This window comes from Misgurnus anguillicaudatus, chromosome 21, assembly GCF_027580225.2.
Source record: "Misgurnus anguillicaudatus chromosome 21, ASM2758022v2, whole genome shotgun sequence".
NCBI classification, from domain to species: Eukaryota; Metazoa; Chordata; class Actinopteri; order Cypriniformes; family Cobitidae; genus Misgurnus; species Misgurnus anguillicaudatus.
This window is the reverse complement of record NC_073357.2, coordinates 50,289,681-50,311,565: the sequence shown is the minus strand read 5'-3', so window position 1 is coordinate 50,311,565 and position 21,885 is coordinate 50,289,681. Positions and strand designations below refer to the sequence as shown.

The following is a 21,885-nucleotide window of genomic DNA, read 5'->3' as shown; positions in this document are numbered from 1 at the left end:
GGATGCCTGAGTAAAATAAGCCCACCCCCATGTCTCTACGACACTCTAAAGTGAAGATATTCCATCTGGGACGCTTTTATTCCCTTATATGGGCACGTTCCTTGCCCCATTATAAGTCAATGGGGAAATTTGGGTGTCTCTTACACCCCAGGGGTGAGACTTACACCCCAATGTGATGTATGTTCTTACAGAGCCTGCCAGCCTCTTCAAATGTGGTAACCCACAAGTTTCTACAAATTTCTCGCTTGCAGCTATGACCCGTCAAAGTTTGTCGCAATGTTAAGTCAATGGAAAATTTGGGGTGTTTGAGCGCCCCGTTTAGGAATTCGGTAGGTCCCATCAGTTAGAAAAGATATAGCATAAATCTACGTACCAGTCTTAAAAGTTTTGTAAAGTTTTGTGGGTGTAGCTTGAAAGCTCTAGGAGGAGTTACTGTTAGAAAAAGTGTGGACCAGAAGAATAATAATAACTAGATAGGTACATTTCCTGAAGAAAATGTGAAGTGGTGCTTGCCGTGGCAAATTTCGGGGGACAGTATATGATTATACTCCGAACCACAAGTAAAACGGTGCAACCCCCATGTCTCTACGATGTTCTGATGCTGAGATATAAGGCTTTGTTTATTCGGTTGCTAGGGTAGTGTATTTGGTTGCTAGGGAGAAAATTGCCATCCACTAGTGATTACACTTCGAGTCACAAGTCAAATGGTCAAACCCCCATGTCTCTACGCTGTTCTGATGGGGAGATATAAGGCTTTGTTTATTTGGTTGCTAGGGTACTGTATTTGGTTGCTAGGGAAAAATTTGACATCCAATAGTGATTACACTCTGATTCACGAGTCAAACGGTCCAACCCCCGTGTCTCTACGATGTTCTGATGCGGAGATATAAGGCTTTGTTTACTCTGTTGCTAGGGTACTGTATTTGGTTGCTAGGGAAAAAATTGGCATCCCATAATGATTACACTCTGAGTCACGAGTCAAACGGTCCAACCCCCGTGTCTCTACGATGTTCTGATGCGGAGATATAAGGCTTTGTTTACTCTGTTGCTAGGGTACTGTATTTGGTTGCTAGGGAAAAAATTGGCATCCCATAATGATTACACTCCGTGTCACAAGTCAAACGGTCCAACCCCCATGTCTCCACGATGTTCTGATCCGGAGATATAAGGCTTTGTTTACTCTGTTGCTAGGGTACTGTATTTGGTTGCTAGGGAAAAAATTGGCATCCCATAATGATTACACTCTGAGTCACTAGTCAAACGGTCCAACCCCCGTGTCTCTACGATGTTCTGATGCGGAGATATAAAGCTTTGTTTACTCTGTTGCTAGGGTACTGTATTTGGTTGCTAGGGAAAAAATTGGCATCCCATAATGATTACACTCTGAGTCACGAGTCAAACGGTCCAACCCCCGTGTCTCTACGATGTTCTGGTGCGGAGATATAAGCCTTTGTTTACTCTGTTGCTAGGGTACTGCATTTGGTTGCTAGGGAAAAAATTGGCATCCCATAATGATTACACTCCGAGTCACGAGTCAAACGGTCCAACCCCTGTGTCTCTACGATGTTCTAATGCGGAGATATAAGGCTTTGTTTACTCTGTTGCTAGGGTACTGTATTTGGTTGCTAGGAAAAAAATTGGCATCCCATAATGATTACACTCTGAGTCACGAGTCAAACGGTCCAACCCCCGTGTCTCTACGATGTTCTGATGCGGAGATATAACTGTTTGAATTTTATGTTGCTAGGGTGCTCAAAAATGGTTGCTAGGGGCGTGGCTTAATACCTATGTAAGGATCCTGAGAGACTGATTGGATGCCTGAGTAAAATGAGCCCACCCTCATGTCTTTATGACACTGTGGTGCAAAGATATCCATCTGGGCATTTTATAATGGCAGTCTATGGGAGATGTTGCTAGGGTGCCCAGAATTGTTGCTAGGGGCGTGGCTTAATAGCTCTGGGATGATCCTGAGGGACTGATTGGATGCTGGAGTGAAATGAGCCCACCCACTTATCTCTACGACACTGTAAAGCAAAGATATCCCATCTGGAACTGTTTTATTCCCTTATATGGGCATGTTTCCTGCCCCATTATAAGTCAATGGGAATTTTCGGGTGCCTCTTACACCCCAGGGGTACAACTTACACCCCAATGTCATGTATGTTCTTACATAGCTTACCACCCTCTTCAAATTTAGTAACCCACATGTTTCTACAAAATCCTCACTCGTACCTATGACCCGTCAAAATTTTTGCAATGGTAAGTCTATGGGATTTTGCCCCATTGACTTTTCATTGGGCATTTTTGGGCACCTCTTACACCCCAGGGGTACAACTTACACCCCATTGTGATCCATGTTCTTACAGAGCCTACCACCCTCTTCAAATGTTGTAACCCACATGTTTCTATAAAATCCTCGAGCGGAGCTATGACTCGTCAAAGTTTGGCGCAATGTTAAGTCAATGGGATTTTTCGGGTGGTTTTTCGCCCCCCTTTCAGAAATCCTGCACCCGATCCCTTATAAAAGTCATAGCACACCTCTCCTTAATAATCCGGTCGATTTGAGCCCTCTCTCGTGGGACTACGTTAAACCGTGCGGGACGAGTTACGCGCCGAAAAAGTGTCCAGAAAAAGAAGAATAATTATAAATAACTAGATAGGTACATTTCCTGAAGAAAATGTGAGTGGTGCTTGCCGTGGCAAATTTCTGGGTAACATATATGATTATACTCCAAGCCAAAAGTAAAACGATCCAACTCCCGTGCCTCTACGATGTTCTGATGCTGAGATATAAGGCTATGTTTATCTGGTTGCTAGGGTACTGTATTTGGTTGCTAGGGAAAAAATTGACATCCACTAGTGATTACCCTCCGAGTCACGAGTCAAACGGTCCAACCCCCGTGTCTGTACAATGTTCTGATGCGGAGATATAAGGCTTTGTTTACTCTGTTGCTAGGGTACTGTATTTGGTTGCTAGGGAAAAAATTGGCATCCACTAGTGATTACCCGCCGAGTCACAAGTCAAACGGTCCAACCCCCGTGTCTCTACGATGTTCTGATGCGGAGATATAAGGCTTTGTTTACTCTGTTGCTAGGGTACTGTATTTGGTTGCTAGGGAAAAAAATGGCATCCACTAGTGATTACCCTCTGAGTCACGAGTCAAACGGTCCAACCCCCGTGTCTCTACGATGTTCTGATGCGGAGATATAAGGCTTTGTTTACACTGTTGCTAGGGTAATGTATTTGGTTGCTAGGGAAAAAATTGGCATCCCATAATGATTACACTCCGAGTCACAAGTAAAACGGTCCAACCCCCGTGTCTCTACGATGTTCTGATGCGGAGATATAAGGCTTTGTTTACTCTGTTGCTAGGGTACTGTATTTGGTTGCTAGGGAAAAAATCGGCATCCCATAATGATTACACTATGAGTCACAAGTCAAACGGTCCAACCCCCGTGTCTCTACGATGTTCTGATGCGGAGATATAAGGCTTTGTTTACTCTGTTGCTAGGGTAATGTATTTGGTTGCTAGGGAAAAAATTGGCATCCCATAATGATTACACTCCGAGTCACAAGTCAAACGGTCCAAACCCTGTGTCTCTACGATGTTCTGATGCGGAGATATAAGGCTTTGTTTACTCTGTTGCTAGGGTACTGTATTTGGTTGCTAGGGAAAAAATTGGCATCCCATAATGATTACACTCTAAGTCACGAGTCAAATGGTCCAACCCCCGTGTCTCTACGATGTTCGGATGCCGAGATATAACTGTTTGAATTTTATGTTGCTAGGGTTCTCAAAAGTGGTTGCTAGGGGCGTGGCTTAATACCTATGTAAGGATCCTGAGAGACTGATTGGATGCCTGAGTAAAATGAGCCCACCCCCATGTCTCTATGACACTGTGGTGCAAAGATATCCATCTGGGCATTTTATAATGGCAGTCTATGGAAGATGTTGCTAGGGTGCCCAAAAGTGGTTGCTAGGGGCGTGGCTTAATAGCTCTGGGATGATCCTGAGAGACTGATTGGATGCCTGAGTGAAATGAGCCCACCCACTTATCTCTACGACACTGTAAAGCAAAGATATCCCATCTGGAACTGTTTTATTCCCTTATATGGGCATGTTTCCTCAATGGGAATTTTCGGGTGCCTCTTACACCCCAGGGGTACAACTTAAACCCCAATGTCATGTATGTTCTTACATAGCCTACCACCCTCTTTAAATTTAGTAACCCACATGTTTCTACAAAATCCTCACTCGTACCTATGACCCGTCAACATTTTTGCAATGGTAAGTCTATGGGATTTTGGCCCATTGACTTTTCATTGGGCATTTTTGGGCACCTCTTACACCCCAGGGGTACAACTTACACCCCATTGTTATCCATGTTCTTACAGAGCCTACCACCCTCTTCAAATGTTGTAACCCACATGTTTCTACAAAATCCTCGAGCGGAGCTATGACCCGTCAAAGTTGGGCGCAATGTTAAGTCAATGGGATTTTTCGGGTGGTTTTTCGCCCCCCTTTCGGAAATTCTGCACCCGACCGCTTATAAAAGTCATAGCCACCATCTCTTCAATAAACCGGTCGATTTGAGCCCTCTTTCATGGGACTACGGCAAACCGTGCGGGACGAGTTACGCGCCGAAAAAACGTGCAGACATAAGAATAATAATAATAATAACTAGATAGGTACATTTCCTGAAGAAAATGTGAGTGGTGCTTGCCGTGGCAAATTTCTGGGGACAGTATATGATCATACTTCCAGTCACGAGTAAAACGATCCAAACCCCGTCTCTCTACGATGTTCTGATGCGGAGATATAAGGCTTTGTTTATTTGGTTGCTAGGGTACTGTATTTGGTTGCTAGGGAAAATTTTTACTTCCAATAGTGATTACACTCCGGGTCACGAGTCAAACGGTCCAAACCCCATGTCTCTACAATGTTCTGATACGGAGATATAAGGCTTTGTTTACTCTGTTGCTAGGGTACTGTATTTGGTTGCTAGGGAAAAAATTGGCATCCCGTAGTGATAACACTCTGAGTCACGAATCAAACGGTCCAACCCCCGTGTCTCTACGATGTTCTGATGCGGAGATATAAGGCTTTGTTTACTCTGTTGCTAGGGTCCTGTAGTTGGTGGGTAGGGAAAAAAATGGCATCCCATAATGATTACACTCCGAGTCAGAGTCAAACGGTCCAACCCCCGTGTCTCTACGATGTTCTGGTGCGGAGATATCAGCCTTTGTTTTCTCTGTTGCTAGGGTACTGTATTTGGTGGTTAGGGAAAAAATTGGCATCCCCTAATGATTACACTCTGAGTCACTAGTCAAACGGTCCAACCCCCGTGTTTCTACGATGTTCTGATGCGGAGATATAAGGCTTTGTTTACTCTGTTGCTAGGGTACTGTATTTGGTTGCTAGGGAAAAAAATGGCATCCCATAATGATTACACTCCGAGTCACGAGTCAAACGGTCCAATCCCCGTGTCTCTACGATGTTCTGATGCGGAGATATAAGGCTTTGTTTACTCTGTTGCTAGGGCACTGTATTTGGTTGCTAGGGAAAAAATTGGCATCCCATAGTGATTACACTCTGAGTCACGAGTCAAACGGTCCAACCCCCGTGTCTCTACGATGTTCTGATGCCGAGATATAAGGCTTTGTTTACTCTGTTGCTAGGGTACTGTATTTGGTTGCTAGGGAAAAAATTGGCATCCCATAGTGATTACACACTGAGTCACGAGTCAAACGGTCCAACCCCCGTGTCTCTACGATGTTCTGATGCGGAGATATACGGCTTTGTTTACTCTGTTGCTAGGGTACTGTATTTGGTTGCTAGGGAAAAAATTGGCATCCCATAATGATTACACTCTGAGTCACGAGTCAAACGGTCCAACCCCCATGTCTCTACGATGTTCTGATGCGGAGATATAACTGTTTGAATTTTATGTTGCTAGGGTGCTCAAATTTGGTTGCTAGGGGCGTGGCTTGGGAGTAGCCAATGATGTGCCCAATTGTTACACGCCTAGTCACAAGTAAAACGGTCCAACCCCCGTGTCCCTACGATGTTCTAATGCCGAGATATAACTGTTTGAATTTTATGTTGCTAGGGTGCTCAAAAGTGGTTGCTAGGGGCGTGGCTTAAACCTATGTAAGGATCCTGAGAGACTGATTGGATGTCTGAGTAAAATGAGCCCACCCCCATGTCTCTATGACACTTTGCTGCAAAGATTTCCATTTGGGCATTTTATAATGGCAGTCTATGGGAGATGTTGCTAGGGTGCCCAAAATTGTTGCTAGGGGCGTGGCTTAATAGCTCTGGGATGATCCTGAGAGACTCATTGGATGCCCGAGTAAAATGAGCCCACCCACTCATCTCTACGACACTGTAAAGCAAAGATATCCCATCTGGAACTGTTTTATTCCCTTATATGGGCATGTTTCCTGCCCCATTATAAGTCAATGGGGCACTTTTGGGTGCCTCTTACACCCCAGGGGTACAACTGACACCCCAATGTGATGTATGTTCTCATAGAGTCTACCACCCTCTTCAAATGTTGTAACCCACATGTTTCTACAAAATCCTTGAGCGGAGGTATGACCCGTCAAAGTTCGGCCCAATGTTAAGTCAATGGGATTTTTCGGGTGGTTTTTCGCCCCCCTTTCCAAAATCCTGCACCCGATCGCTTATAAAAGTCATAGCCACCATCTCCTCAATAATGCGGTCGATTTGAGCCCTCTTTCATGGGACTACGGCAAACCGTGTGGGACGAGTTACGCGCCGAAAAAACGTGCAGACATAAGAATAATAATAATAATATCCCTGAGCAATAGTAATAGTGATGCCTTGCATAAATGCAAGCACCACTAATAATAATAATAATAATAATATCCCTGAGCAATAGTAATAGTGATGCTTTGCATAAATGCAAGCACCACTAATAAGTATGCACAATAGTAATAGTGATGCTTTGCATAAATGCAAGCACCACTAATAATAATAATAAGCTTAGATCGAAGAACAGTATGTTGGCTTTGTCAAGCCAACATAATAATAAGCTTAGATCGAAGAACAGTATGTTGGCTTTGTCAAGCCAACATAATAATAATAATATCCCTGAGGAATAGTAATAGTGATGCCTTGCATAAATGCAAGCACCACTAATAAGTATGAGCAATAGTAATAGTGATGCCTTGCATAAATGCAAGCACCACTAATAAAAAGCCCAGTAACAACAGTACAGCGCATTTTCAATGCACTGTAATAAGACAGCATGACAACCTTCAAAAGGTGTTTTTTACTATTCAGCATTTATTTTATTAACAACATTAACTCATTTTATTTTTTTTTTACATATAATGGATTTCTTTATGCAGTTAATTAATAAACAATCTGTATCGGCCTTTCTCGTGCTATTGCTGATATGCCGATGGTTTCAAATTCATCAAAAATCGGCCGATAAATATCGGCGGCCGATACATCGGTGCATCACTAGCGCGCACTTTTCTGATGACAAAAATTGCGTCACGCGCACTGTACACAGACACTCGTGATGGACTGTACTTCTGCCTTATCACATGCCTCTCTTTAGTTCCTGGTATTGGTTTTGTAAAACCTTGATGTCTGTCAGTCTGTTAAACGTCTTTTGGCCATGGTCTATTCATGGTAAGCAACAAAATAATAAAACTCATTTTCAACAGATTATGTTCTCTGGCAGTAGCTCTTGCCTGTTTATCTTTAAAAAGAGCTCTTGTAGTACTCTTGCTTGATCAAAACCTTGTGTGTTTGTGTTAAGACATGGTGCTGAGACTTTTATGGATCTGAATAAGTAATAGTTTAACATTCACATGCACATGAACTTGTGCTGCGGTGTCTTTATAAAACAACAATAGTAAACAAAATGCAGACAAGTTAGATGTTTTGGTGGCTGAATATATTTTATTAGTTATTACTATTAGTTGGCATAGCACTTCATGTTTCCAAACAGATGGCTTATAAAATAAACTGATAAGGCCATGAAATACAAGTCAGTGAGAACCAGATGTGATGATTGGTTTAGCAATGCAAATCATCAGGTGCACAACATAATATACATTTGATGTATTATGTTCCATCTTTATGAGCTCTATAAAGTAAAACAAGAGTCGGGACTTATCTTTTTAGGCCTGACAGCTTAATGCTGTCATTTTGAACTAGACATAACTTCTACAGAGGTCCGCTGACAAATGAGCATTCGTCTTGCGAGTTCACAAGAACATCCACTTAAAGACATAAAGGTGGAGAATGGTGTGGGGAGGACTGGAGGTTTGCTGATATCCAGCTGTTAGTGTTAATGTAGTTTATGGCCAACAAAAATGCGGCAATTAAGCTCGCCTTGTGTGCTGTGCATCATAATTATACCCATAAAAGTCAAAGCATGCATTCCTCAGCAACCTCTGAGCAAAAGATGCATGTGTTTTGGAACCACATATTCAGCAGTAAGCAGAGGGCCCGAGCGTTTCTTTCCCACTAGGTCCAATCATCTTCTGCCCTCTGGTCCACACGTCACATCACATCGCCGAGATCTTCAACTACTCTCAAATGAATGTTATTGGGCTTTTATGTCTGTCGCAGCACTGGGACAAAAGTGAACTTGGTGTTTCATTGCAGAACAAAAATTATTTACTGTTTTTGTGAATTTTATCACAGATGAAGATGTACAGTATTGAGCAAGTCTTATGCTGCGTTCACACCAGCCGCGGGAGAGGCATCAAGCGTGAGTGATTTCAATGTTAAGTCAATGTGAAGACGCGTTGACGCGCGTCTGGAGGTCTCGCGGCGCAAATGAGGCGTTTAGGGCGGCGCGGGAGACGCAATTCCGCCTCATTCGCGCGTCTAGTTTGCGCGAATGGCGCAAATTAAGCGTCTGGTGGGGTATGCGCGAATGGTGCTTTTTGTGCATTTTGTGTTTTTCGCGAATTTGCATGAAGGCTTGATATTGTCCGTGACCAGTCATCCGGAGCTATACGACACAAGTTCTTATTTCTATAGAGACAGGAATAAAAAGGACCTCGCTTGGAAGAGTGTTAGTGAGGACATTGGGCAACCTGGTAAGTTGTAAATACACATTTCACTTTTGAGTAACGTGACGTTTATCGACCCGCGCCGTTTATTTTCCCCCTATAGTAAGGTGACTAAATACAAACCAGTAACTCTCTCGATAAATGGACAATCAACATCAGCCATCCTGTAAACAGACAACTGCACAGCACTTGGCCCTCCCACAAGAAGCGGATTTTGCCTCTGATGCGCGTCAAATGCTTGCTTTTTCCGCGCGTCTACTACGCTCTAGACGCACGAATACATTCAAACTGTTCAAGCGGCAAACTAGGCGCAGTAAACGCGATTTTGACTCCTGAAATGCGGTTGGTGTAAACGCAGCAGTATGCTGCGTTCACACCAGCCGCAGTAGAGGCATCAAGCATGAGTGATTTCAGTATTAAGTCAATGTGAAGACGCGTTGCTGCACGTCTGGAGGTCTCGCGGTGTGAATAAGGCGTTTAGCGCGGTAGACGCGATTCCACCTCATTCGTGAATCTAGTTCGCGTAAATGCGCAAATTGAACGTTGCTGTGGGAAACGCACAAGTATAAAAACTTGAACTTTGGCGGAAAAATGCGCCACATTAACCAATCAGAAGCTTTCTCTAGTTGTGACGTGATTAAAGAAAGCGCGCAGAGTCGCAGAAGCCCATCCCATTACGCAAATTTCTGTGTGAGTGTCTCGATGACTAGAATTTCATGCACAGCTTTTTTACGCACAAATGAAGCCAGTACACTCAAAATGTTCAAGCGTCCAACTACGCACGGTAGACGCGAATTTGACGCCTCAAATGCGTCTGGTGTGAACCCAGCATTAGGCCACCAACTGCTTTGCTGTTTTAGCAATTTTAATATCCATCCATTTATTTTTTGCTCTCTGTAGTAGGATACAAAGAGAAAATAAATATGTATAAATGTTTTTTCTTTAAAATTAAACTGGCTTTTTTAGCCAAAAATCTGTATTTAGCACTCTTGGCACTAAACACATCTTGAACTCTTTTAAAGAGATTAAAGTCCTGAAATCATTAGATTTTAATTAGAAAGTTTCATTTTATTTAGGTTTAAGAGAGGCTGTGTCCAAAACCACTCCCTATCTCCCGTATACAGTAGTGCACTATATTGGGTGTCCACCATTTTGTCGTGGTGTCTGAAACCTGAAGGAAAAACTTCATTGGCCCTGTCCCAAATGGCACACTCCGGACTTATGGACTTCCTCAGAGTCCACACTTTGATAAAAATCATGTAGTGCAGACCTTAGGGACCCTTGACGCAAGTCCAAGAAGGCGCACCAGAATCGTATTTTGGGACAGACTCAAGCGTCACTGTGTAAATAGGAAGAGAAGTTGCAAAGGGGGCGCTGATGAGCACACTTCGGAGCGAAAAATGACAGATGGAACACCCTACAGTCTCGTAGACTAATTGAGCATGAGCAATTTAAGGCCATAAGACAGATTGTCCAGATGAAGTTCGCCATTTGGGCCATTTGATGCGAAGTTCGTCACATCATGTAGCCCGTCATGTGTGTGGTTTGTTATTTCAAAATATGTGTTCTGCGCGTCAAGAGATCCTGTGTGCATCACGTGTCTTGTAAAAATAAGTGCCTGCTGCAGATGCGTCACACTAAATACTTGACACTTTAGCTTTTACTGCATACAAATGTCCAGGTTTTTTTTGTTGAATTGTAATAAAATAGACTGAGATAAAATTATATATTGTATAGTCACTATACCAATGCAAAAACAACAAATCTATTGCTGGTATAATGGCCTAAGACTATTGCACAGTATTGTACCTCACCCATTGTATTTTTTAAGAGATCAGAAGAAACACGTCAGTGTTTATCCCAGATTTGATTCCCCTGTGAAACGTTGGTCTTTGAAGCAGGAGGGCACTTTTTAGATCTTCTACTACACCTGTGCATCAACAGTGCCAGCTTCCTCACCTAGACTTAACTATCTGACAGAATGTCAATGATCTCCACTGCACTGGCACAGATTTTAGACAGATGCTATGCAGTGTCTGTGCACAGGAAAAGAAAACATTAACACAAGAATATTGTCTTTCGCTTTTTTTTAAGTCGCCTTGAATTGATATTGGGTGGGAGCTTACAGTAAATCCTGTTTCTCTTGGACAGTTTTTGAAACTCTCTTTGTAAAATAAACAGTGATGTCATTCAGCAGTAAAATGAATCCTTAAAGATTAGCCTGAATTTTTTAAAGCAATGCAAGGTCTATTTTTGGTGATATTTATCCGCTTTAGTAGATCAGATTAGATTACACTTTGTTGTCATTGTGCAGAATACAAGTAAAGAGCCAATGAAATTTAGTTAGCAACTAACCAGAAACTTAATGGAAATGACTATAAATACAAGATGCAGATATAGGAATATTGCAAAGGTTGAATTATTTACAAATACGTTATGATATATATAGCCAGTTTCCATTACAGGACACAAATGAGAAGTAACACAAAGTAATGACAATTACCACAAAAACTAATCTTAAAGGATTAGTCCATTTTCTTAAAAAATAAATAATAATTTACTCACCACCATGTCATCCAAAATGTTGATTTCTTTCTTTGTTCAATCGAGAAGAAATTATGTTTTTTGAGGAAATTGTTTGAGTTTATTTTTTTACATGGTCCGCAAATGTGTGTTTCATATATGTAACACGTGACTTTTCCTCCGCATTACGCAATTACGTGAGGTCGCGCTGGCTCATCACACAGCTGGAGGAAGAAGAGAAGTTGTGGATTAAAAGTGATATTTTTTCTTTTTCTTGCCAAAGAAAAGACTAGATAAGACCCTTATGCCTCCTTTGGGATCGTTTAGAGGGCTTTTAAACTGCATTTAAACTGCATTAAAACTGTTAAGTGTTGCGGTCCATTAAAGTCCATTAAAATGAGAAAAATCCTGGAAAAAAATACATACTTTCTTCTCGACTGAACAAAGAAAGACATCAACATTTTGGATGACAGGGTGGTAAGTAAATTATCTGGATTTTTTTTAAGAAAATGGACTAATCCTTTAAATGATCTGCCTCCATACCCTACTGTATACAATTCCAGTTGATAAAATCTTCGAAAACCTTCCTCTTCCTCTTTATCCTCCTTACTCTTTACCTTGCTTTTAGTGTTATAACAGTTGGAGAAGCTTGATCTAATTGATGCTTACATTTCCTACTTAAGCTAAGTTTTTACTTAAGCTAATCTTCTTTGCTTTGTACTGACAATTTGATGAATCTGGCTGGCTTGCAATAGAGCTTCGACCTCACCAGAGGCTTTGGCATGTTCAGCAATGTCGTGACTTAGTGATGATTACAATCTCATTAGTTTCCAAAAATATTTTAAAAAGCTAACTCGCAGTATAAATGAAAAGCTAGAACGAGCTCAGCGTGTAGATGTCTCCAAAAACAGCAGTTTTAAACACATGCATCGCACAGACTGTGTTTTACTCTTTGTAATCTGTCACAGGGTGATTCAGGATCATCTGCAGCCGGGATCAAGGTAAGACATCGGATCATTTTTATCTTCAAGGCTGTGCTTTTAGTGAATTTTTACTGTTCTCCCTTATTTGGTTACGTATAAGCTTTCTTGTTATTACAGGGTGAGCCGGGTGAGCCAGGACGTGGAGGACTAAAGGTAAGATTACAAAGCTCATAATGCCCTGCTGTTCAGAACATACAATTAAAAGGATAGTTCACCCAAAACTTTCTCTCATCATTTATTTGCCCTCATCTTGTTTCAGACTTGCATGAGTTTCTTTATTCTGTGGAACATAAAAGGCAGAATCTTGGAGACCGATGGCCTCAGTCACCATTCACTTTCATTCTTTTTTCCATACAGTATTATTGAATGATAACTGAGCCGGTCAGTTCTTATAACAGCTTGTCTAGCATCTCCTTTTGTGTTCCAGAGAAGAAAGAAGTCGTATGGGTTCAGAATAACAAAAGTGTGATTAAATGATGACAGAGTTTTCATTCTGTGGTAAACTGGAATGGAATAAATTAATCATTTTTTTGGAATAAAATATATTTGCTGTGCATGTACTTGAGGGAAAGCTGATTAGACGATGAAAACACTAAAGAGTTGTTTTAAGTCAGTGATCATTAACAATTAACCCAAAAGGGATTTTGTATCATGTGGCTGAAAAATACTTGCAAACATTTGCTTGCTTCTCTTTAATGCATGTGAATTTAAAGCACAAACCTCCTAGTAGTGCAACCCAAGATAAAAGTCCACCCAGTAGTCAACTCAAGACAAATAAACATTTAATTTAAAGGAAGGTGACTTTATTTCCATTCTTTTCTCAATCGAATGAAACTTTTGATATTGCAGCCTTTGAATAATGAAACACTTATCAAAATGAATGTAGTCTTTTTTTTGACAACATAGAGAGTTGAACATTTCTCTGGCACCAACTCAGCAAAAACACTTTCGCTGCGTCTGAAATAGCCTATATCGATACTAAAAAGTAAGTGAAAATCAGTATGCGACACAAATTAAAGGGACACTCCACTTTTTTGAAATATGCAATGATATTAGGCAGTACCTAAAAATAGTCCCCTGCTATTGAAAGTAAGCAAGGCGACTATTTTCAGGCAGTGAGTAAAATCACTACGCCTGCTGCAGCCATGTTACAGCAGCAAAGTCATTGATTATTACGCCAGAATGAGAGTATAGTTCCTAGCCATATCTGCCAAGAAAATTGCATCTTTTAATTTTCCGTCGGTATTAGTACACGATATAACTAAAGAAGGGTCAAGTTTTAAATAGGAAAAATATTGAAACTATTTAGTTATTTTTTACGCGATGAAAAAAATTTAATAAATTGTGAATAAATTGTGCTAAGCTATGCTAAAAGTGGTACTGCCAGACCCGGAGATCAGCTGAATTGATTCCAAAACTGTAAAAATCAAATGTTTAACTCTAGGGGAGCTGGAAAATGAGCATATTTTCAAAAATAGTGGAGTGTCCCTTTAAAGCCTGCTCATCTTTGTTATCTAGATTTGTGCTGTTTGGTACATAATTATAGTCATATGCAGTCAAACGCGCAGCATCCCTTGTGTCCTTGCGGTTTAATTTGAATAAAACTTAGCCGACTAAAACATACAGATGTATTTTGATCATTCATCACTGTCCCCGCTATGCTCTGTAAACAACGTATTTTAGGTAATGCAGACATTGTAGCCAGAGGTTCATAATTCCAATAAGCCTTTGTAGCAAAAAAAAATCGAATCGAATGATTTAGATACCAAGAAATGTATTTCTTGACGCATACGGGTGATTCTCACAAAATCCAGATATAGGAGGTGTCCAGCATCATAATTTTTGAAAAGCCCTTGAAGCCAATTTTTTTTGTACATTGTTATTAAGGTCTGAACTTACTATAACCATTATTTTTAGAGGATTTAAAAAATATTTCCTATTTACATTTTTTTTTAGATTATCATTATCAAAAATTGTCATTACCGCAACATGATAATTTTTTCAAACTCATGTTTCAGTAATGAGAACAAAAAAGTTGTCTAGGTACTGTGACTAACAAAATTTTAACTTTTGTCTGGAGAGAAAAAAATAAGAACTGCTTACCTGGTAGCCATCTTGAGTGTCACAGTCAATTATGTCCCTTCCAACATTTTTTTTAAATGTTAGTTCCTTGAGGGCTTAAATGATTGAAAATTGTTGCAGAGAATGAGAAAATTGGTCTTGGACACATTTATATTCCTAATTATTGTCTCTACATTTACCAATGATCACCAAATAAAATGTTTCTTTATTGTAAATGTTTATAGTATAACATGCACTGAAGCTCTTTATTTTGTTCCCTTAAATGTGGAAAAAACAACAACGTTGGTTTGCATGATTTCATTTGAAATCATGTGCAAAATAGTACACGAAGAGACGTTTGTAACTGTATGCTTCTTATTTTGATAGCATTTACTTAATCAAAATGTTTCATGACACCTCATAAGTCTAATTTTGTGAGAATCACCCTCATGGTTGTTCTGATTATGTCATGGGTAAAGGGACATACAGGTCACATGACAATGAAAATGTGGCAGATGCAAATGTTTTCATAATGAACCAGTACTAATAATAAAGCAGTACTTCATTAAATTCAGTATGTACTGTCACAATACGCGATTTCAGACGCAGCGTTTACCGTGTATCAAAAGCATGCTACACCAATGCACTATAGCTCGTCCAATTTGTCTTTTTGCTTTATGTGTTTTACATCACACTCCATAACTTCTGGTTGCCCATTAAAATACCGTTAGGCTTCACTGAATAATTCATTTGCTCAGAATTCAGCGCGACACCCGAGAGAACAGCTAGTTCTGCTCTTACAAAAATGTTCATCATATTAACAGCACTTCAAGGAAATGTTGTGAAATTGTTCATCTCCCAAATCTTGGATCTGTTTAGATCAGCCATTTTGAGCTCTGTTCCTACTCACATTCCACATGTGTATTAATTTCAGCAGAGCATGAATGACTAACTAACAATAAAATTTTATCTGTGACGTGGTATGTGCATTGCTTTTCCTCTTATGATTTACTAAGACCGCAATACAATAATACTACATCTTACATTCTAAATGTATACTCACAGCATAAGACATATAGCAAGCATGAGTGTATTATGGTTATAGACCCACCTAGCAATTTTAGTGTGCACAAAATAGTCCATCAAACATGGCAGTGCCATTAAAATGGCAATTCAGCAGCAAGAGAATACAAGTTTAATGGAAGCCATCCAACAGCATCACCATTAAATGGTCAATGCGCCTTTGCTTTAACTGCAGAATCTTGACGATTTTCACTTTACTCGGTGAACAAGGGCCAATCTTTTGATATAGTGGGCAAGAGGAAACCTATTGTGGTTGAGCTGGGTTTCCAGGCTCGCGGCCAGTGGTGGTGGCTTGGTTTGGCTGTAATTTGTTGCACTTTTCCTATGTAGGGAGAGCCAGGACTTCCAGGGCTGCCTGGACTCCCCGGGATTAAGGTAATTCTTGTGTCTTCATGCCTAAAACCCCAGTCCATCCTACCCATCCAGCCTGCAGCCAATAGGACATGTCTGTACTGTAGACTCCATAAAAGTTGTTAATGTGCAACTGCATTGTCTCCATGTATCATTCGCATGAACATGTTTGACATGGCTCCAGTAGGTATTGTTTTTGGATGGAGTGTGCTTTGTATTGGCCTTTTGAAAGCAAGATGCACATTGTTAGGATTACTGAGTCATTAATATTTGATTCATTATTCATTTTTGTTTATTAGTTTTCTAATGTTGTTTTAGGACGCTCATGTTAATACTTACACTCTAAAAAATGTTGGGCTGTTTTAACTCATGGTTGGGGGGAAATATGGAGAAACCCACCTGTTGGGTTATAAATAAATGTATCCTGGGTTGTTGTTAGCTAACCATGGATTGAATTGAAACAACCCAGCATAGGTTTACTTATAACCCAGTGGTTCAGTTTGTCCATATTTTACCCAACCATACCATGAAACAACCCAGCATATGTTTACTTTTAACCCAGGGGTTCTGTCCATATTTTACCCAACCATGGCATGAAAAAACCTAGCCAACCCTGTATCACAAAATACGTACCTGTAGTCACGTAAATGAGTGAATATTTTCGGTGACACTGTCACGTTTTTATGTGACCGCATCACGTATTTCTGTTAACGTGTCATTGTATTGGTTACTCAACTGTTTTGTCCTATTTTCAAACCATTGTCGCTTTGGTTTAGAGTTGGATTTGGGTAAGGATGTCATTTTATGTAAATCTAACCCTAAACCGAAGCGACAATGCACTGTTAGACTTAACTGTAATTTCTACAGTTACTTACCACAAAATGCCCAGTAAAATACCGTCATTTTCTTTTCCAGTTCATTACTGTAATATGCATTGCATTATGGGTATTAACATTTAATTTACAGTGATTTACTGTATGTTTTGAATTTGCGGTAGACTGCTGTAAAACAACACCAGTAGTGCTACTGTAGTTGAATAAAATAGTGTTATAAAAGCATATCAAATGGAAAAATAAAATATCTTTATGAAATGAAATACATTTTATTTGCTATGCTTTTAGCAGTGAAGCAAATTTCAAAATGTGAATTGTTTTTCAGCAGTGTAAATAATTTATTCAGAATTGTAGATAGAAACAAGAAAGTGGTTATGGATAAATGCTTGACCGTCAGATTTGAATTTGACCTCAAAACTAGTAACGGCAAGATTTTGCTCCTCTGTGGCACTGTGGTAGTGTTACAGACCTACGACACGGGTGATTCGGGTTCGATTTCCCTGCAAGGCAATATTTTTTTTAAACTAGGTTACAGTAAGGGTATAATACTGTAAAAAACATGTACTGTTATGGTAGTGTTGCCACTGTTGCCAGTGAGTTACCGCATATATACAATAAAAGTCTAATGCAGGGTTTACACCAAACGCGTTTTGGGCGTCAAAATCGCGTTTACCGCACCTAGTTTGCCGCTTGAACACTTTGAATGCATTTGCGCGCGTAGAGCGGAGTAGACGCGCGGAAAAAGCAAGCATTTGACGCGCGTCCGAGGCAAAATCCACTTCTTGTGGGAGGGGCAACTGCTGTGCGAGTGTCTGTTTGCAAGATGACTGATGTTGATTGTGCATTTATCAAGAGAGTTACCAGTTTGTATTGGGTAACCTTACTATAGGGGGAAAATAAACGGCGCGGGTCGATAAACGTCACGTGACTCAAAAGTGAAGTGTGTATTACAACTTACCAGGTTGCCCAAAGTCCTTACTGACACTCTTCCAAACGAGGTCCTTTTTATTCCTGTCTCCTAATAGAAATAACAACTTGTGTCATATAGCTCCGAGTGACTGCTTGAGTGAGTGACTCCGGGCGGGGCTGCCACCACAGCAGCAGGCAGGCTCCTGATTGGTTAACGCGGCGCGAAATTCCGCCAAACTTCAAATTTTTCAACTCGGGCGTCAAATGCACAATAGCACCATTTGCGCGTACCGCGCACAACGCTCAATTCGCGCCTTTCGCGCGAGCTTCACGCGCGAATGAGACGGAAACGCGTCTTCCGCTCCGCGCCGAACGCCTCTTCCGCGCCGTGGGACCTCCTGACGCGCGTCAGCGCGTCTGCACATTGACTTAACATTGAAATCACTCACGCTTCACGCCTCTACCGCGGTTGGTGTAAACGCACCATAACAGTGTGGTAAGAAAACAAAACACAACAGTTCAGTAACCAATACGTGACAATGACACGTAAACAGAAATACGTTATACGGTCACGGAAAAACGCGACAGTGTCACGGAAAAGATTCACAAATTAACATGACTATAGGTACGTAATTTTGTGATAGTGGGTTGACCCAGCATAGGTTTACTTATAACCCAGTTGTTCTGTCCATATTTTACTCAACCATAGGTTAAAATAAAAAAAAATGTAGAGTGTAAGAGTAAGTTAATTTACATACACACAAAAAAATGCTGGGTTATTTTCAATCAAGCTTTGGGTCAAAAAGGGATGAGCCCATCCCGTTGGGTTGTAATTTAACCTATGCTGGGTTGTTTTAACCCATTGTTGGGTCAGATATAAAGATTTTCTAGGTTAATTTAACCCAACTGCTGGATTTGTCCCTTTTTGACCCCAAGCTGGGTTGATTATAACCCAGCATTTTTTAGAGTGTAAATTTGATGTCTGACTATTATTTACTGTAGATTATTTTAACATTTCGACCATAAAAATGTATTTGATCACTTGCTTGTATTATGATTATTCACTTTAAAAAATACTTACATTTTTTTGTTAAATCAGATTTACAAGTCAACTTAATTTTATAAGTTATAACAACTCACCTGTAGTTATAACAACTCATCTCAGTCAAGATAAATAATAAGTTGAAATGACTTGTAAATCCGAGTTGATTCAACAAAAAATTTTAAGGCAGCAAAGTATTTTTTACAGTGTTCAATCTCATGAGAATCATACAGAAGATATACTTTCCCATAGGCCATTTCATCACTTGTTTTCATTAAATAAAACTTGTTTTTCTTCAAAAATTGAATCAAGCGGCTGACTGCCACGTACAGTCCTGATCTTCAAGATACATTTTTTTTTAAAATAAGGAGATAATGAGTGGAAAATCTTTGGAGCAAAAGTCCTTCTGGGTCATTATCCGAACGTTCCGTAGTGTGCAATGCAGAGAATGCACAAACAGGCATGAGCTAATACTTGTTGCTGTTTTGGTTTGTTTGCCTGCGTTCGTTTAGTACGCTTGCAACCTGCTGGCCTTGTAAAATCCCTCCCATTTTATATAACCTTGGGGCTGAATGCTTTGGACGCTAACATTGCGCTCTCATTTTTTATGAAAGGAATTACATTTTTAATGTTGTTCCTCGGATATTCACACAATTCAGATAAATAGCATATTACTGGGACAAATACATGGAGATTTTAAAGCATGTGCTGTTGAATGAATCTCTCACAGTCAATAAAACAGAAGAGAAGCGTTACTCTTTTCAAACTGTGATAACTCAGTTGTGATCTCAGTTATCTTTTATCTTTTTCAATGTTAGCATTTTGATTTAGGTAAGCAAATATTTTATCAAAATTAGCATCTAGACAACTGTATCAAATAACTCAGAGAGATGAAAGTAGGATTATATTGTAAAGGTCATAAAAGTGAGGTAGATTGAAGTTGATTTAGATTCTGAATACTTGAGTCGCATTGATTGACAGTTCTATGTGTTGCTTCTACTAAAAGACTGATGTTGAATTGGGAATAGTCCTGCTTTAATTTTTTCTCATCTCTTTCTTCAGGGTGAACCTGGTTTCTATGGGCCTCAAGGTGAGCCTGGTCTACCAGGCCTGCCAGGGACGAAGGTGAGTTTTATCTTTCACTTTCTTCAGATGTTCTGTTCAGTCACGGATAACAAAGGAGATTTCTCTGTCATCTATTTGAAAACAAATACGACAATCGGCATGCTGTGGGTTACAGCCTGAATACATTTAAAAAAGTTGAAATCGTACGGTTGTTCACTGCCTAAACTTAATTAAACTCAAAAAAGTGGGGCCAAAGATACAGCTTGTAACTTTGCAGTGATTAGTTCATTGAACTTTCTCATTGAACTTTTCTGCTTGAAATTCATTCACTGGTGAATGAAAATTGAGCTGAAACCTCAAAACAGAAAATCAAGGAGAAATGGCAGGAACCGTTTTGGCAAGTTCAGTGGATTAAAGGACTGTAGGATGAAGTAATTATCCTTTAATATTCTATACTTTCTGATCTGTGCAATTGTGTGGTCATTTGGCAATGGCAAAACTGGGAAAAGCTGAACATAATAAATGAATAAATCCTTCAGTGTTGAATATCTGCCATTTTCATTCCAGTATAACTTTAAAGCCACTCCTGCCCACCCAGACTGAGATGATGAAGTGTCTCAGTGTCCTGAGGAATTTCAATTTCCTCCCGTGGAGATTGAACAGACTTATTGGGAGGACAAAAGTTCCATTAAGGGAAATGACAAGATAGAAACAACTTTTTGACAATGCACTTTAATATAGCGCATACCTGTAGCATTACCGCACTGATGCTGTGATGTTAAATGACCAACAACAAAAACTATTAGGGCAAACAACAAAATGACTTCAGAGATTTGGTATGGGAGCAGTGTTAGATTTGTCTGTTGTTAGGAGTATTTTTTGCCATTTTTGTAATGCTAGATATATGATGCCGAAGCTTATAACCGAAGCTTTGTTTTTCTGCCATTGAAACTTTCTGTCAGAAAATATGTCAAATAAGCTGTCACTCAGGACAGTATCCATTAAAGGGATAGACCACCCAAAAATAAAAATTCTGTCATCATTTATAGTCATGTTGTTACAAACCTGTATAAATTTCTTTGTTCTGATAAATACAAAGGAAGATATTTAGAGGAATGTTTGCAACCAAATGGATCATGAGCCCCTTTGTCATCCATAGTAGGAAAAATTTATATCAATGCGACTTCTTATCGGTTTGGTTTTTAAAATTAAAAAGAACATGTAGGCTACTATTTAGGTACAGATGTGTATACATTTGGTACCAATATGTACCTCTGAGATACTAAAATATGCACTCTTTGGTACCAATATGTACTGCACCTATGAGGTACTAATATGAACTCCTTAAAGGGATAGTTCACCCAAAAATGAAAATAATGTAATTAATGACTCACCCTCATATCGTTCCAAACTCGTAAGACCTCCGTTCATCTTCGGAACACAGTTTAAGATGTTTGACCCTTCTTGTTGACCCTTCATTGAAAATCTATGTATGGTATACTGTCCATGTCTAGAAAAGTAATAAAAACATCATAAAAGTAGTTCATGTGACATCAGTGGGTCAGTTAAAATGTTTTGAAGCATCGAAAATACATTTTGGTCCAAAAATAACAAAAATTACGACTTTATTCAGCATAGTCTTCTCTTCCGCATCTGTTGTGAACACATGCACAAGACTAAAGTCACGTGACTGCAGTGACGCGGATGACGTACGGCGCGGCTGACGTGTTATCTGGTGCACCACAGCTGTTTTTTTTGTGTGCCCGTCTGAGGGAGACGCACGCTGTAAGTTTGAAAAAAAAAAACTTTGCAAACTTGTCTGAGGATAACACGTCATCCGCGTCGCTGCAGTCACGTGACTTTAGTCTCGCGCTTGCGCTTCACAACAGACGTGGAACAGAAGACAATGCTGAATAAAATCAGAATTTTTGTTATTTTGGACCAAAATGTATTTTTGATGCTTCAACACAT

General features: G+C 40.0%; 1 protein-coding gene across 1 annotated transcript in view; it reads left to right on the top strand.

Moving 5' to 3' along the window:
• The window catches only part of LOC129449695 (uncharacterized), a 230,165-nt gene that overhangs the window by 183,503 nt on the left and 24,777 nt on the right, over nucleotides 1–21,885 (top strand). Inside the window, exons 15-18 of the mRNA XM_073859333.1 lie at nucleotides 12,556–12,588; nucleotides 12,688–12,723; nucleotides 16,045–16,089; nucleotides 19,912–19,974. Coding sequence (XP_073715434.1) covers nucleotides 12,556–12,588; nucleotides 12,688–12,723; nucleotides 16,045–16,089; nucleotides 19,912–19,974 — 177 coding nt within the window. The remainder of the gene's footprint in view (nucleotides 1–12,555; nucleotides 12,589–12,687; nucleotides 12,724–16,044; nucleotides 16,090–19,911; nucleotides 19,975–21,885) is intronic.